General features: G+C 54.6%; 1 protein-coding gene across 7 annotated transcripts in view; it reads left to right on the top strand.

Annotated features, from left to right (window-relative positions):
• The first annotated feature begins 630 nt into the window (after positions 1 to 630).
• LOC125146793 (uncharacterized) overlaps positions 631 to 14,238 on the top strand; it is a 37,227-nt gene continuing 23,619 nt past the window's right edge. For 2 of the 7 annotated variants that reach the window (XR_007144898.1, XR_007144899.1), the window contains exons 1-3: positions 631 to 873; positions 2,495 to 2,727; positions 4,151 to 4,336. Coding sequence is in view for 3 of the 7 variants with exons in the window: in XM_047823641.1 (XP_047679597.1) it covers positions 3,851 to 3,862; positions 4,151 to 4,336 (198 nt within the window). In the remaining 4 variants the exon portion in view is untranslated. Of the gene's footprint in view, positions 874 to 2,494; positions 2,728 to 3,664; positions 3,863 to 4,150; positions 4,337 to 14,238 lie in introns of those variants that run through there. The other 5 variants (XM_047823649.1, XM_047823656.1, XR_007144900.1 and 2 more) reach the window with 4 other exon arrangements.

Below are 14,238 nucleotides of genomic sequence, written 5' to 3'. Positions count from 1 at the left end.
GCAGGGGGCTCTCCGGAGCTGCCTTTACATTAGGATCCAAGGACCCCAGGGGGCAGCTCAGGGCCAGGTGTCTGGAGGGAGGTACCCGAGGCAGGATTCAGGGAGTCAGGATCTCTTCACCCCCAAGGGGGAGAGGCCCCAGAGGCCTCCAAGAGGAGGTGAGGGACCCTGCGTCCCGGGCCAGGGGCTGCCCTGGGGACCTGGGGTGACAGGTGCCTTGTGCCCGGAGCCTTTGGAAGGGGCGGGGCTGGGCTGGGCTGGAGGGGCTTCTGCTCAGCCAGGCACTGACCCCGCGCCCCCAGGTCAGGCCTTGCTGAGCCACCTCCTAGAAGGGAGCCAGCTCCCGGCCTTTCCAGGACAGAGTAGGGGGTGGGAAGGGGCGCAGCGGGTGACCCGGAGGAAGGAGGAATCCCGGAGCAGCTGCCCAGACCCCGGGAGGGGCGGAGAAGGGCCCTTCCCCTCCCCGCGCCCTCACCTTCCTTAAGACCTTCGGAGACCCCCGCCCCTCCCCTGCGACCTTTCCGCCCCTCCCCCGCGACCTCTCCGCCCCGCCCCGCACAGCCCTTCCGCGGCTGCGCAGTGGCCCTGCGCCGACCCCTCCCACCCCCCCACCCCCCACCCTGAGCCTCCGCGGGCTCCTCCTCCCCGCACAGTTCCGCCCCCGTGCCGCCCCTGTCCCCCCGGGTGCGCTCCTCGAGTCAGCCCAGCGGTGTCGCCGTTGCCCTTGGAACCGGGCCACCCGCGCAGCCCCACTTTGGGGGTGTCGTTTCCAGCAGAGACGGGACCCCAGGGTGGGGGAGCGTGAGGTCAGAGAGCGCGTGCGGGGAGAACGGACCTGCGGTCCAGGGCGTCCGCCTGGAGTCAGGGGTCAGGGTCAGTCCTGGGGACGTGGGGACGTGGGGTCGTGGTGGGGGGGGGTCAGGTGGGGGGGGGTTCCCCGGGGCTCAGGGGTCAGGGTCAGTCCCGGGGAAGCAGGGTGGGGCTCACAGCCCTTTGCTCCCCGCAGGGGATTGCGGGTCCCTGTGAGCGACGCAGTCCTTGGCAGGTGTCCGCTGGGCAGTGTGTGTCCTACAGCTGCCTCTCAGGTCAAAGCCCTGCGGGCTGGACTGTGGACCCTGCGGGCTGGTGACAGGACAGCCATCTGCCCAAGAAGACAGGAGCCACGGCCACTGTAGGGGAGACACTGCCCATCTGGAGGGGCCTGGGGTGGCTGGACGGTCAGAGCTTCAGCTAAGAAGCTGAGGGTGGCCCAGGGGAGGGAGGGCGTCGTTGGGGGAGCCCTGCCGAAGGCCGTAGCCAGGTGGTTGCTGTGTGATGTTTCCAATCTTTAAAAAAGGTATTTGGGGAAATCTTTGTTGGACGCAGTATTCTTTGCATTTGGTGCCCTCTCCCTGCCCGAATTTATTGGGCCGTGGTTGACAAGTAACATTAAGCAAGTCACAGATGACAGTATTGCAAACTGGTGACCATAGTAAGGTTGCCTACCATCCACCCGCCCACATAGCCACTGTGTGTGTGTGTGTGTGTGTGTGTGTGTGTGTGTGTGTCTGTGGAGAGGACTCTTGGCAACTTCCAAATACGCAAGGCAGTTTGGCTAACCGTAGCCCCCGCAAGGATCCCTGGGTCTCCAGGGCGTAGTCAGCGTAGGCCTGGAGGGCCCGGCTCTGTGGCCAACGACCCCCAGCCCTCCCCTTGCTCGGTTTTTGGCACCTGCTGTCCCGTGTGGGGTTGTCTTTGCCTTCCTTATTCCTCTTTCGTATTTCTTTCAGTTTCTCTCCATCTCCTCGCCTATTTTTATTATGAAAACGCTCCCTCTTCCAACGTGAATTGTCTTGTCATTATTTTATTCGTTTTTGTGTTCCTTGTATTTTAGCTCATTCCTCGCTTCTGGGATGTTTTCCCTTATTTCTTACGTCCTCGGCAATATGAGCTCATTTCTGAGTTGTCTGATTTTGAGCGCTCTCGTCCCCACGTGGCGTAACATTCATCTGTGGCATCTACTTGGTTTTGGAGTCGGGAGGTCACAGTTTATATTTGTGGTGTGGGCACGTCTTCACGCGTGTCTTCACCATCTCTAGGGACGCTGTTGTGTTCTGTGTCCTTTGTCATGTGATGACTCGGTATTCTCATACTGATTTCACCTTGATCCTCTGCTGCTTATGTTTTGTGTAAAACTGATTTTCCTAAACTTTTGGAAGGAGGCACGCCCAGCACACCTCACTTCACAGAATTCCGTCTCCTGTTTTCCTGCAGTTTGAAAAAACTACGGTGGCCCGAGGCTGCCTGACTCTGTCCCTCCTGTTGCCCCTGACATGGGGGCCCCGTCCTGAAGGAGGGCCCTGGGCATCTATCTGTTTTGCAGTTTGTTTTCTCAAAATGTGTAAGCAAAGAGTGGAAGCCGCCTGAAAGGGACTCTGATTCTTACGGGGTTCTTTTCCAAAAACATGTTCTGATTCTGCATCTTGAGTTCTGTGTCTGGATCGTCACATTGCAGGATCCCGTCATAGACACATGTGTATTATTGTGAACGGTGCCTGCCCCGCCCCAGCACACACTAGTTTCTTCATTGCTACCTTTGGGACACAGTGCAGGACAGTGTCTCTTTTCCCGTGGCCCCTCTTGAGGAGGACTGTCTGCGCTCAGGCTGGATGATCCTCGTGCGGCCCAACAAGTGTGCATGGGAGCTGAGGCCACGGGCACATTCTGCAGGTGAACAGCGTTCTGCAGGTGAGCGAAGGCCAGCTCTCCTGGCCAACCAGGGAAGCGGTGCACCTGTTCCCCCCTCCCTTTCTGGAGCTGCCCTCTCCCGCCACGTCAGAACCCCTGTCCTGTGCATCCTGTCCCCGCCTGGCCCTCTGTGCTCAGCTGCTTTCCCGTGTGCCGGCCTGGTGAATTACGCCCCGTCACCTGTCCATGGGTCTTGTCCTCACGGATGGGATATGTCCTAAGGATCTAGCCAACATATGCTGGCTTTTCAAGGAGGAACATTCTGGAAGGTGTTAGTAACTTCCTTAAATCTGGGTCAACATACTTAGCAAATTTCCTGAGGACCATTTCCTGGTTGTTTTACTTGTTGGATTTTAACGTGTGTGTGTGTGTGTGTGTGTGTGTGTGTGTGTATTTAATACTGTATTTTCAATTAGTACATGGTGGTGATTAGGTTCCTGTGTTCAGGTAGCCAATTAGCTGAGAAGTTGGTTTTGTGTGAATTTATTTAAAAGATGCTCTATATTATAATTAATTGTATTAAATAAATTCGTACAAAGCTTAGTGAAGCCAGACGACTTACACAGCCATCTGTTCAGGGGAAGTACCCTGTTGATGTCGTAATCCTTTATGGAAATAAGTAATAAAGTAATCACGTTGACCTTTCGGGTTAGGTTGCCTTTTTTTAAAGTGAACTTTTATTTTGGAATAGTCTTCGATATACAGAAAACTTTGAAAAAGAACAGACTTCTCATGCCTCTCCTCTCAGGGCCCCGTACACACTTACCACCACTGGGGAACCGGCCTTGGGACATCCGCTAACTGATTTCCTCTTTGTTCTGATCTTACCAGTTTTTCCAGAATATCTTTTTTCCCCCGTTTTTGGCTCCAGCATCTAATCTGGAATGCCACATTGTATTTAAAGTTTTTGTTATTTTTGACGTGGAGTTCTGTGGAAGCATGGGTGAACAGTTAGAAGAGACTTTGTAGAAGAAAGGGGAAGCCCGCTCGGGGCGCTGGCCTCACACCCGGGACGTGACTCTGCCGGTCCCTCCTGAGGCCTGGAGCTCCTGCAACAGCACGGAGATTTCTCCTTTTAGCAGAAGAGTGGGTGTGCGTACCGTAAACAGTAATCCTGAGCAAGATGTACCCGAAGGTATGTCGCGTTTCCCGGGAAGCTGTTCCAGGTTTGCACTGAGGGAAATAAGTCACACACACTTAGGGCGGTCGCCCTCACGGAGGGGTCTTTGGGGGTGACCTCTGCACGTCTTAGGTAATGCACGGCTCCCCTCCCCCATCCACGCGGGAGCCTCTGTGCCTCGGCCCTCTCTCGGCCTTCAGGTTTAAGGGTAAGGATTGAGTCCTACGGAGGCTTTGGCCGTGAGACGGTCTCAGCCTGAGAAAGTGATGAGCGGGGCTCCCTTTCCCTCCCCTCAAACCCCAGGTGTCTGCCTTCACCTTGAGCGAGCAGAGTCGGCGTGGCCGGAGGCTGGAACACGCAGGCTCACCGGGGACAGGTGCACGTGGCGGGGAAGCGGACAGCCTGTGCAAATCCTCAGTCTGCTTCCGTCGATCTCGAAACGGAGATGGCTTTGACCCAGCACACAGAGTCACGTGGCAAGCTCACCAGGTAAGAACGTAGGTAGGTGCCCACCTTGACGTCGCGTTATCTCGGGTGGTGTCTAACAGCCCGAAGGAGGGCTCACCGCGGGCTCAGAGCGCGAGAGGAAGTGGGAGACGGGAATGAGGACAACCGGAGTCCTTTTGTCGTGCTGTTCCTGAAGGAAAGGGACGCAGACGATAAATAATACTGAGCGCAACTGCTCACCTACGTGCGCGGCCCCCACGCAGGCGCTGTCCCCGCCCTCCCACCAGCCTGGCACCCGGTGCTTCTAGTCCGCCCCCCGGGGGCTTATTTGTACGGAAGGGGGCCCTGCACGTGATGGTGAATCTGCTTAGAGACGATGAAGGCTCGACTGGGTGGCAGTTGAAACGTTCGTGACATACTTTGCCGTATTTCCAAACCCGGTGTCACTTGCGTAGTTAATCGTGACGTCGCCCCCCTCGGGAGGAGCGAGGGTTCACGTCGTTTGTTCGTGAGGAAGAGACGCTCCGTCCGGAGAGCCTTCCTGTGCTGTGCTGGGGCGCTCTCTTCCAAACAACACCTCTGTTGCCCAACTGTTGGAGAACAAAGCACGTTCCTCCCCAGTCGGGAACCAGAGCCCGACTTCATCCTACCCGAGTGTGTTCCCTCTGGGACTAGAGTGATGAGCCGGGTGGTAACGATAAGGGTTCCTGCGGTGAATAGGCCTCTCTGATCCCCGAGAGACGGAGAGCAGATGGGCAAAGGGGGCCGGTACCTGGGCGCGCGTGGGGTAGACACGGGCTCTCCTGCAGCACTTTGGGGCTCCCCCTCTCGGGTGAGATTTGGCTCTGCAGCAGCCTTGTCCCAGCGCCAAGAGAGCGCTCTGTGTTTGGTGCGGAGAGATAGAGGCTAAGGCATTTCGTCGCCATATTATTCAATGAACCGCCCAAGCGTGGGCCGTGTGGTTAGAAAAGATACAGAGGCTTTGAATTCTTCTATAGTGTTGACCAATAATGTCACGGACCCGAGCTAGAAGATTTTCCTGATTTCATGCTTGAAGTACCAGGCACAGCCTTTGGCACCGGCCCCCAAAGCTCCAGCGACTGCCCAGACAGGCTCTGATGCCTCGCGGGTCGAACTGGAGGAAATTTCTGTTTCCCGGAGCCAGCAGCAAGCTGGAAAAAGGTAGGGCGGCCAGAGAATCCCGTTCATCCAGCCTCTCTTAAAGCGAAAGCTCGACAGGCTGCTGGTGTCAGTTCACGTGTATCACCCAGCCTTCCTTGTCCCAGGGGCAGCCCCGCGTGTCCCAGGTCGGTGGTTCGGGTGGCCCTGCTGGAGCCGTGTGGATCCCAGCGTTGAAGCGTTGACAGGTGTCTAGGACCGAGGGCGTGTTCTTGCCATTGAGAGTTGAAGCTCTGCTTTCTAGGAGGCTTACTCTTCTCGCTCTTCCGTTTATCAACTTAAAAAAAATTTTTAATGTTTATTTTTGAGAGAGACAGAGAGAAAGAGAGAGAGAGAGAGAGACAGAGCACGAGCAGGGGAGGGGCAGAGGGAGAGGGAGACACAGAATCCGAAACAGGCGCCAGGCTCTGAGCTGTCAGCACAGAGCCTGACCTGGGGCTCGAACCCACAAACCACGAGATCATGAGCTGAGCCGAAGTCGGAGGCCTAACCGACTGAGCCACCCAGGCGCCCCGTTTTTTTTAAAGTAGGCTTCACATCCAGCACAGAGCCCAACGTGGGGCTTGGACTCATGACCCTGGAATCAAGACCTGAGCTGGGATCAAGAGTCAGACGCTGAACTGACTGAGCCTCCCAGGTGCCCTATCCATTTCTCAGCTCTTGTCAAATATGTTCCCTCTGGTTATCTTTTTCCCCAATTTATGAAGAAGATCACCCAAATGAGCACTGTATTTTTCTTAGTCTACCCCGGTAGCGTGCCTGTAAATCTCCAGCAATTGGACTTTGGGGAGAAGAAGTGTGACTGGTCGTTTTTGCTGAATGCTGTGGTGTAAATACTCCCACCAGGCTGATTCCAAGCCCCCCACGTGCCGTCACCCAGCGGGCGGGCGGCTCACTGCCCCCCAAGAGCCCGCAGGAGCCGCCGTGTTGCACCCGCTCACCACTGTGCTGCTGCTCAAGGGTGAGCCTCCAGGTGAGGGCCTGGCCTGTGACTGCGCCTCCGAGGGACCGATGACCTCTTCTTGTTTATGGTTATGTATTGGGCTTTGTTTTCTAAGAAGGCGCTGATCCTAGAAAGTATGGTTGGGTCCCCCTGGGGGTTGGAAGGACGCCCCACGCTGGTGGTGGCGAGTGATGAACCGTGACCTATTGCTGAGAAATAGTATAACTTTCCTTAGTTCATTCACCGTCATGGAAACGTGTTGTTTTAAAACCACACGCTGGGTCATCGGGACCTAGCGCTAGGGGTCGTGCTCACCAGGATTAAAATCCTAGCTCTCCTTGGCCTGGAGGACATTACGTGAGGTGAGTTCTGAGCCTGAAATGCCACCTCTTTCGGCGTTGTGAGGGTTTGCTGAGATAACATACGCAAAGCTTGTCGCCCAGGGCCTGTCACACACTCCACGCTCAGTAAGAGCTAGTTTGTATCTGAAATCTGCTTTCTTCACAAGGGAGTAGCCGTAGAAATCCTGCAGAACATCTAAAAAGGAATGTGAATTCACCCTCCAGGTGCTAATAGTCCAGCAGGGAAGTGACGGTCACCGCGGTGTCCGGGGAAGGCGTCCCGGTGCCATCTGTTGAGTGACTCAGGCAGGCAGGCGCGGAATGCCTGGCTGCTCAGGGGGACGGGGACTCTGCAGGGCCGGGGGCGGGGGGGTCTTATCGCTGAGAGGGTGATGTGTGCGGCCAGCCGTGAAGACGGGGTGGTGTTGTCAAGCGTGGAGGGGAGACTATGCCATGATAGAGATCGTGAGGTTTGTTTTCCAGAGAGAGATTTGAGGTTTGGCATTTGTCGTATAGAGGCTCCCACGGAAAACCTATTTCCATTTGTTTCACATTGAAGTAGGAGATAAAAAGAAGCTTAGGTAGGAGTTCCTCAAATTGTAAGCATTAAAAAAATTGAGATCAGAAAACAGTATTTTGTGTTTCGAAGATGTATTTTTGTATCATTCAAACGCCGCGGCACACTGTAATTTGAGGTTGACGGTAGCTGAGTGTTGAGTGTTGAGGTCGAACTCTCGGGGCCGGGACGGGGCTCAGGCCCAGCCGGATCCGGTGCGGCCACACCTGTTCCCTGGGTCGTCGCCGGCTCAGCTCTCTGCTGCTGCTGACACCTGGCTTTCCTGTGTCACAACCGCATCTGAGTTTCCTGCTCTCTCCCCGCTCTCTGTCACTTTCCCTGCAGGAATCTAGCAAGACGTCATCTTACCCAGATCTTGGTGTCTTTGTCCAAGAAAGAGTAGAATCTAACTCACGGGGAGATTTTGTGGACATTAACAATTTTAAGTGGTTGTAGACATTTAAAAGTGCAGCATAAACATTAACGACTATTGATATTGTCATTTTAGACCCTAAAAGTAGAGTCAGGACTCATTCTTCTTTTTTTTTTTTTTAACTTTTTAAAATGTTTTATTTATTCTTGAGAGAGAGACAGAGAGAGACAGAGTGAGCAGAGGAGGGGCAGAGACAGAGGGAGACACAGAGTCCGAAGCAGGCTCCAGAGTCTGAGCTGTCAGCACAGAGGCAGACATGGGCCTCGAACCCACAAACTGTGAGATCATGAGCTTAGCCGAAGTCAGATGCTCAACCGACTGAGCCACCCAGGTGCCCTAGGACTCTCCCTTCTTTCTAATGGAGTTCTTCTGAACTGACCAGGGGAAAATGTCCTTCCTCGATCCCACAGTCATACAGTCTCATCAACCTTGAGACACACATCTCTGTTCAGCCAAAGTCCATAGAAGAAGGTCCATAAAGGACTCAGAAATTGGAATCATTGACCATGGATCATAAAATAACAAGTTAAGAACAGGGTTGGAAATGTTTGCAGGGATCAGGAAAAATTTTTAAAGTGGCATAACTAGGGGCGCCTGGGTGGCGCAGTCGGTTAAGCGTCCGACTTCAGCTCAGGTCACGATCTCGCGGTCCGTGAGTTCGAACCCCGCGTCGGGCTCTGGGCTGATGGCTCGGAGCCTGGAGCCTGTTTCCGATTCTGTGTCTCCCTCTCTCTCTGCCCCACCCCCGTTCATGCTCTGTCTCTCTCTGTCCCAAAAATAAATAAACGTTGAAAAAAAAAAGTGGCATAACTAATTTGTACAAGAATTAAGTAGAACTTTTAGAAATGATATAGTTAAAAAACTGATGTATATAAAAAACCCAATAGATGGGTTTAATATAAAATTAACACAGCGAAAGAGAGAACTAGTAAATTACAAAATAGGCCCCAAATACGCCCCGAGCGGAGAGATAAAAAAGGGAAATACAGAGTGGGTAAGTTTCATTGCGTGACTGAGGAAATGAGAGATGTATTTAATCAAAGCTTCTCAAGCAGGGCTCAGAGGGGTTGGAGCAGAGGGAATGTGTGAGGGGCAGGGGTTCCCAGAACTGCTCGGAGATGCCGGTCTAGAAACTTCAGAATCCCAGCGAAACCCCAACGTGGAAATTGCAGACGGAAAGTGAGCTTGACCCGACGAACAGAAAGTCCCCAGACTGAAGCAAGGAAAGAAGAAAACCAGGGCTAAGAAAAGAGCCGCTCCTTGTTGACTTGTGGGTTAACATCAAGAAGCCTGGTATGTGTGTAATTAGAATACCAGGAAAAGAGGAAGGGCAGAAATATTTGAATAAATAATGGCTGAATTTAACTAAATTGAGCACATAGCGACATAAGCTGTGAACTCATGGAGACAAAAGGAGACTAGACAAATAGAGAATTGCAGGTGAAGGTCCCGCCATTCTCGCTGTGGCGGGGTCAGCAGCGCCCCGTGGCAGGTGCATGTTTGGCCCGCGGTATTGTCTGCCTGGCACTCCAGAGCTAAGACGACAGACCTCAGCCCTGCCCCGTCCACAGGCACGCTCCGTGGAGGAGGGGACACGGACACCTGGCGACAGGTCCCAACACACTTAAATGGATTGAAATCACACAGTGTGTGTCCTCTGACCGCAAAATACTGAAGTTAGAAATCAAGAACAAACAGGCATCAGAGAATCCCCAAACAGTTGAGAATTAAGTGATGTGTTTCTAAATAACCATTGTTTCAATGAAGAACTCACAAAGGGCATGAAAAACATTTTGTATGAGTGATAATGAGCGGTTCATGGTCTGCAAGAAAGCAGTGCTTAGATGGAAATTTATAACCTTAAATACCTATATTAGGAAAAAAGAAAAGATTCGAATCAATGCCGAGCTTCCACCTAAAGACTCAGTAAAGGAAAGGTAAATTGAACTGGAAGTAAGTAGAAGAAAGAAATAATAAAGGTAAAATCAGAAATCAATAACACAGCCAGAGAAAATTAATGGCCGTAAAAGTTGTTCTTTGGAAAGGTCAATGAAATGATAAGGCTCGGGTAAACTGATCAGGCAAAGAGGTGGAGAACACAAGTTACCCATCTCAGGAACACAAGAGGGGGCACCGCCACAATGTTTCATAAATTAAATCGATAAGGACACACTGTGGGAAATTACGACAATAAATTAAGCCGCTTCGGTGAAAAGGACAAATGCACAGCCAGGCACGAATCACCAAAGCCGACGGAGAGAAGCGGGAAACACGAGCCGTCCGCGGCTCAGCACAGGTGCGCGCTTTCCAGGTGTTTTCATCGCGGTCTGCAGCTCACAGTCCGCTGCTCTGACTCGAACGACCGTCTTGGCCGCGGTTCTTCGTGTCTCCGCTTGAGATCAGACCCCGCCTGACTTGTTTTCCCATTTGTCTGAATCCTGACTCACAGTCAGACCCAGCTTGTTAGATCACACTTTCTCTAAGAGCGTTAGATCAAACAAGGACGCTCTCTCTTCCCGGTGTCCCTCGTCGGAGAGCTTAAAAACGAACTCTCAGGGTAACGTCCAGGAAAACCAGGCTGAGCCAATGTGTGTTACTGCCACAGTGTGGCTGGTGCCCGCGGCGTCTTGTGACCGGCCAGGGGAGATCACGGTGGCGCCCAGGACTGCTTCGACCCATTTATCACCATCTCTTAAAACCTGGCGAAACCGAGGGGGCAAAGCAGGGGGCTTGAGGGGAGCAGCCGCGGCAGGGACAGGAGGCCGGCGTCTGCGGGTCATTACCTGGCCCGTTCACGCCCAGGTGCAAAGGCAAGAGACAAGTCTCCTGGCTCTGGCTCCACTCACAGCTTCACAGAATTCTCAGGAAAGCGCCCAGGGACAGACCCGTTCTGCCCCAATCTTTCACTTCACTGTTTGCTCTGTTTTTGGGCCATCTGCAAAGGCGTTTTCCGTTGATTTTGTGCGTCTCTGAAGAGCTGGAGGAAGCCATACGCAGCCGCCCACTGGAGGACGTGGTTTTGCCGCAGTGTTTCTTGGGGGTTACCCTGGGCACTCCACGGGAAGGTTAAACTGCCAGACGTAATTAGCAATGCCTCTTTTAAATTCTGGATGGTTCCAGGGCCTCTTGTGACAGGCTCCGTTGCAGCAGGCTCTTGGCTGTGACATTTCACATCCTAAACATTCTGTTTTCCTTAAGCACTGCATACAAATGACTAAGATTAAGAGAATGTCAAATAAGAAGCGATGTGGGCTTCCAGAAATAGAATGTTGTAGCAAACGTGCGGGCCTTCCCGCCTCTGACTACCTGCACGTGTGTGCGTGTGTGCATGTGTGTGCGCGTGAGCGCAGGCGTGTGGTGTTGTGTGCAAGTCTGGTGCAGAACTAGCAATAAGCGATTCAGTGAAGTAACCTGCTTTCCCCATCATGGCCCCACGACGCCACGGCCATCACACCGTGTCACCCCACGTCCACGCGGCCTGCGGGCTGCCCCTGAGCCTCACCTGTGTCTGCCCGTGGCCTGCACAGCTCAGCCTCTGGTTGAGGGGGGAGCAGTCGATGGACGGAGAGGCCGGAGACGGCAGGGTGGGCAGGTGGTGAGCAGCAAGGCCCCGGGGCTGGGCGGCCCGCAGCGGTGGGCCAGCCTTGGGCGGTGGCCCCCTGTGGTCTCCAGGGGTCATCCAACTGCCCATTGGGAAGAGGACAAGGGCTCAGCCTCCGGAAGGGAGCAGCGTCCGTGGGAAGAGAGCGTTGCGTGCGTCCCCAAGCTGGCAGCGGAGCGGTGGAGGGTGGCCGTGGGGCCTGTGGTCGCCAAGGGCGCGAGAGGGCACTTTCATAGCACTCAAGGTGACGGGGCGAGGAGGCCTCGGTGGAAGAGGCCCAGCTGGCACGTCGCGGCCCACGTCTAGTCTGAACTAGTGCTCCAGGGCCCAGAGCTGCTGTTCGGCGTCAGGGTGGGGGTGTCACAGGGCTGGTGGCCCCCGGGGCTGGGGCCGGGCCGGTTCAGCAGGTGTGTTACCGGACCCCACACTGCACGTTCAGCCCCGAGGGCTTTCCTTTCTCCCTGGACCACAGCTCTCTGACGGCTCAGGACGGACGAGGGCAGAGCCCGGCAGCCGGCAGCAGCGAGCCCCGTTTCCGGGCCTGGCCCGCTCTCCGGGGAGCCTGCCTGGGTGACCGCATTCTCTTAGATGGCCTTGCCGTGCAGCCCGCGTCTCATAAATAACCCACCAGCCACTCTTCTGCTCCATCACCCCAGCCGCAAGCAGAGAGGTGACGTTCCTCCTAGGAGCCCAGGCGAGCTAGACCACAGACAAGCGGCCGGGTGCCACGCAGGAAGCTTTTAGCGGCACGGCTTCCGGGGGGCACCCTGAGAGCCTGGAGACCTGTGTCCCCTCTGGTTCTGCAGGTGACACGTGGGGCTACGCCGTGCAGCCCCTGAATCACAACGTTTTGTTGGGGGGGCAGTGATTTTCCCCACACACCTCCAATGTGGTTTACTGTACCTGTGTTTAACCTCCCTTGAGGGGACCCAGGGTGGCCCATGAAAGTGACACCGGTCCCCCAAGGGCCCCTTACCCCCTGTGGCTGCGTGCCCGCAGCCCAGTGCGTGGAGTCTGCCCCTTAGAGGGAGTGTCTGCAGCCTCACGAAGAGATACTGGCCAAGAGAGCAGAACATGGCTCTGCAAGGTTTGGGCCTTGACCTCCATCTCCTGGGGTCACTGGTCACTCGGTCTCAGGTCCCCGAAGCCCGGGGACCAAGCCCGCACCCCCACGGCCCAGGCGGTGCCCCTGCATCTGGGCTGACCTGTGAAGCCACGGACCCACAGGCTCAGTGAGGGAAGCGTGTCAGCCCCTGGGGGCCCCTGGCTCGTCTGTGAGCTCTGCGTTCTCTCCGTCCGTCCCTCCACGGAAACTTCTCTCAGAGCAAAGCCAGGAGGCCATTTTCTCTGCAAGATGTAGGATGTGTTGTCCTAACCTGGGGATCCATCCAGTTTGGGGATCTAAACACTCACTGCATCAACACTGCAAAGCCTAGCGGCCTCGGGGACTGGGGTGGCCAGGCCGTGGCTCCCTGAGACGCACGTGAGGCCAGCCCTCCGGTCCCTGGGTGACGACGCATGGAAGGACTTGAGGAAAACCGGTCAGCCTTCCCACTGCTCCTCGGCTGTCTTCTTTCTTCCGATTCCCTTTTCTGGTCCACTTTCTACCAACCTGTAGAGAAGCCCTAACCCAGCTTGCAAGGCCCCCAGTGTGGGCAGCGTAGGTGAGCAGAACTGCTGGCCTCAATGGTTCGGGCGTCTGGAAGATGTTAGAACCTGGCATGTGTATTTTCCTCAGGCTTCGAGAAGGGTGTGGATGTGCCCAAATGCTAGAATATGACCGCGGCTCTACCGTGGAGGCAGGGAGGCCGACCTTATTCACTCCCATGCGGCGTGGCTGGGTGCGTGTGCATGCCTGTGTGTGCAGTAGCAATGAGGGAGAGGGGCCGCCTGGCTCCCCCTCACGTGGATTTGCCAGGAAGCCAGTCTGGTTCCAGTCTGGTTCAAGCTTCAGGACCCCCACTCTCACGGCCCCTTCCAAGGCAGTCCCTAATGTTCCGTTCATAGTTTTCAGTGCTTCATCTTGAAGAGGGGCCCAAAATGTGTAAGTTTCAAGCCCTGAGAAACCTGGGCCCACCCCGCCTCCAAGTCAAGAGATGCCCGTGGCAGATGAGCTGAGACCACGGCCTCGTGCCGCTGTGAGCTGTGTTGCTACAGCTTTCGAGTGTGTGCTTCACGGATGATATGGATGGGTCCTCAACCTGTCCTGACGGCCTCCACCCTCACCCCGCTGGGAGGCTGGACATCCTGTCACCAGGTGTAGGCGGCTTTCCTCCCCTGCCTACCACCGTGTCCCCCAGCCTTGTATCTTTATAATGAGTCCTTTTGACATGTATCTGTTTCATGACACCTGAAAATTAGTATGTCGTGAGTCCACCGAGAAGAGTGATTACCAGTCAAGACAGGACCCTCAGTTTCTCTTTTGGAATCTTTGGGTGCCCAGCAAACGCATTGCTAACTTTTATCAATTTATTACTCAATTCATGGGTCAATAGGCTGTCAACCCACTGAGATAATTGTGAGAAGAGCAAGGGCCAGGACTGACTGGGAGAAACAGGGATACCACCGGGAAGGAGACAGGTGGCATCACTACAGAGCCTACAAATGTTAACTGGACGATAAGCGAATGTTACAAACAGCTCTTATCCCTGCATTCTCTCTGTGTCCCATTGGACTACATACCCATCTTCCTGCCAGTACCTGAATTAACTATTGTAGCTTTGTAGGAAGTCTCCGAATCGAGTAGCTCAAGACCTCCAACTTTGTTCATTTTCTTTAAGATGGCCATGATTTTCCAGATGTTTCGCATTTCCACATAAAGTATAGAATCAGTTTGTCGGTTTCTACAAAAGAATTTGTTGGATTCTGACGGAAATTCCATTCAGTATATA

Source organism: Prionailurus viverrinus, chromosome A1 (genome assembly GCF_022837055.1).
Source record: "Prionailurus viverrinus isolate Anna chromosome A1, UM_Priviv_1.0, whole genome shotgun sequence".
NCBI classification, from domain to species: Eukaryota; Metazoa; Chordata; class Mammalia; order Carnivora; family Felidae; genus Prionailurus; species Prionailurus viverrinus.
Note: the sequence above shows the minus strand (reverse complement) of the source record. Positions and strands in the feature narration are given on the sequence as shown.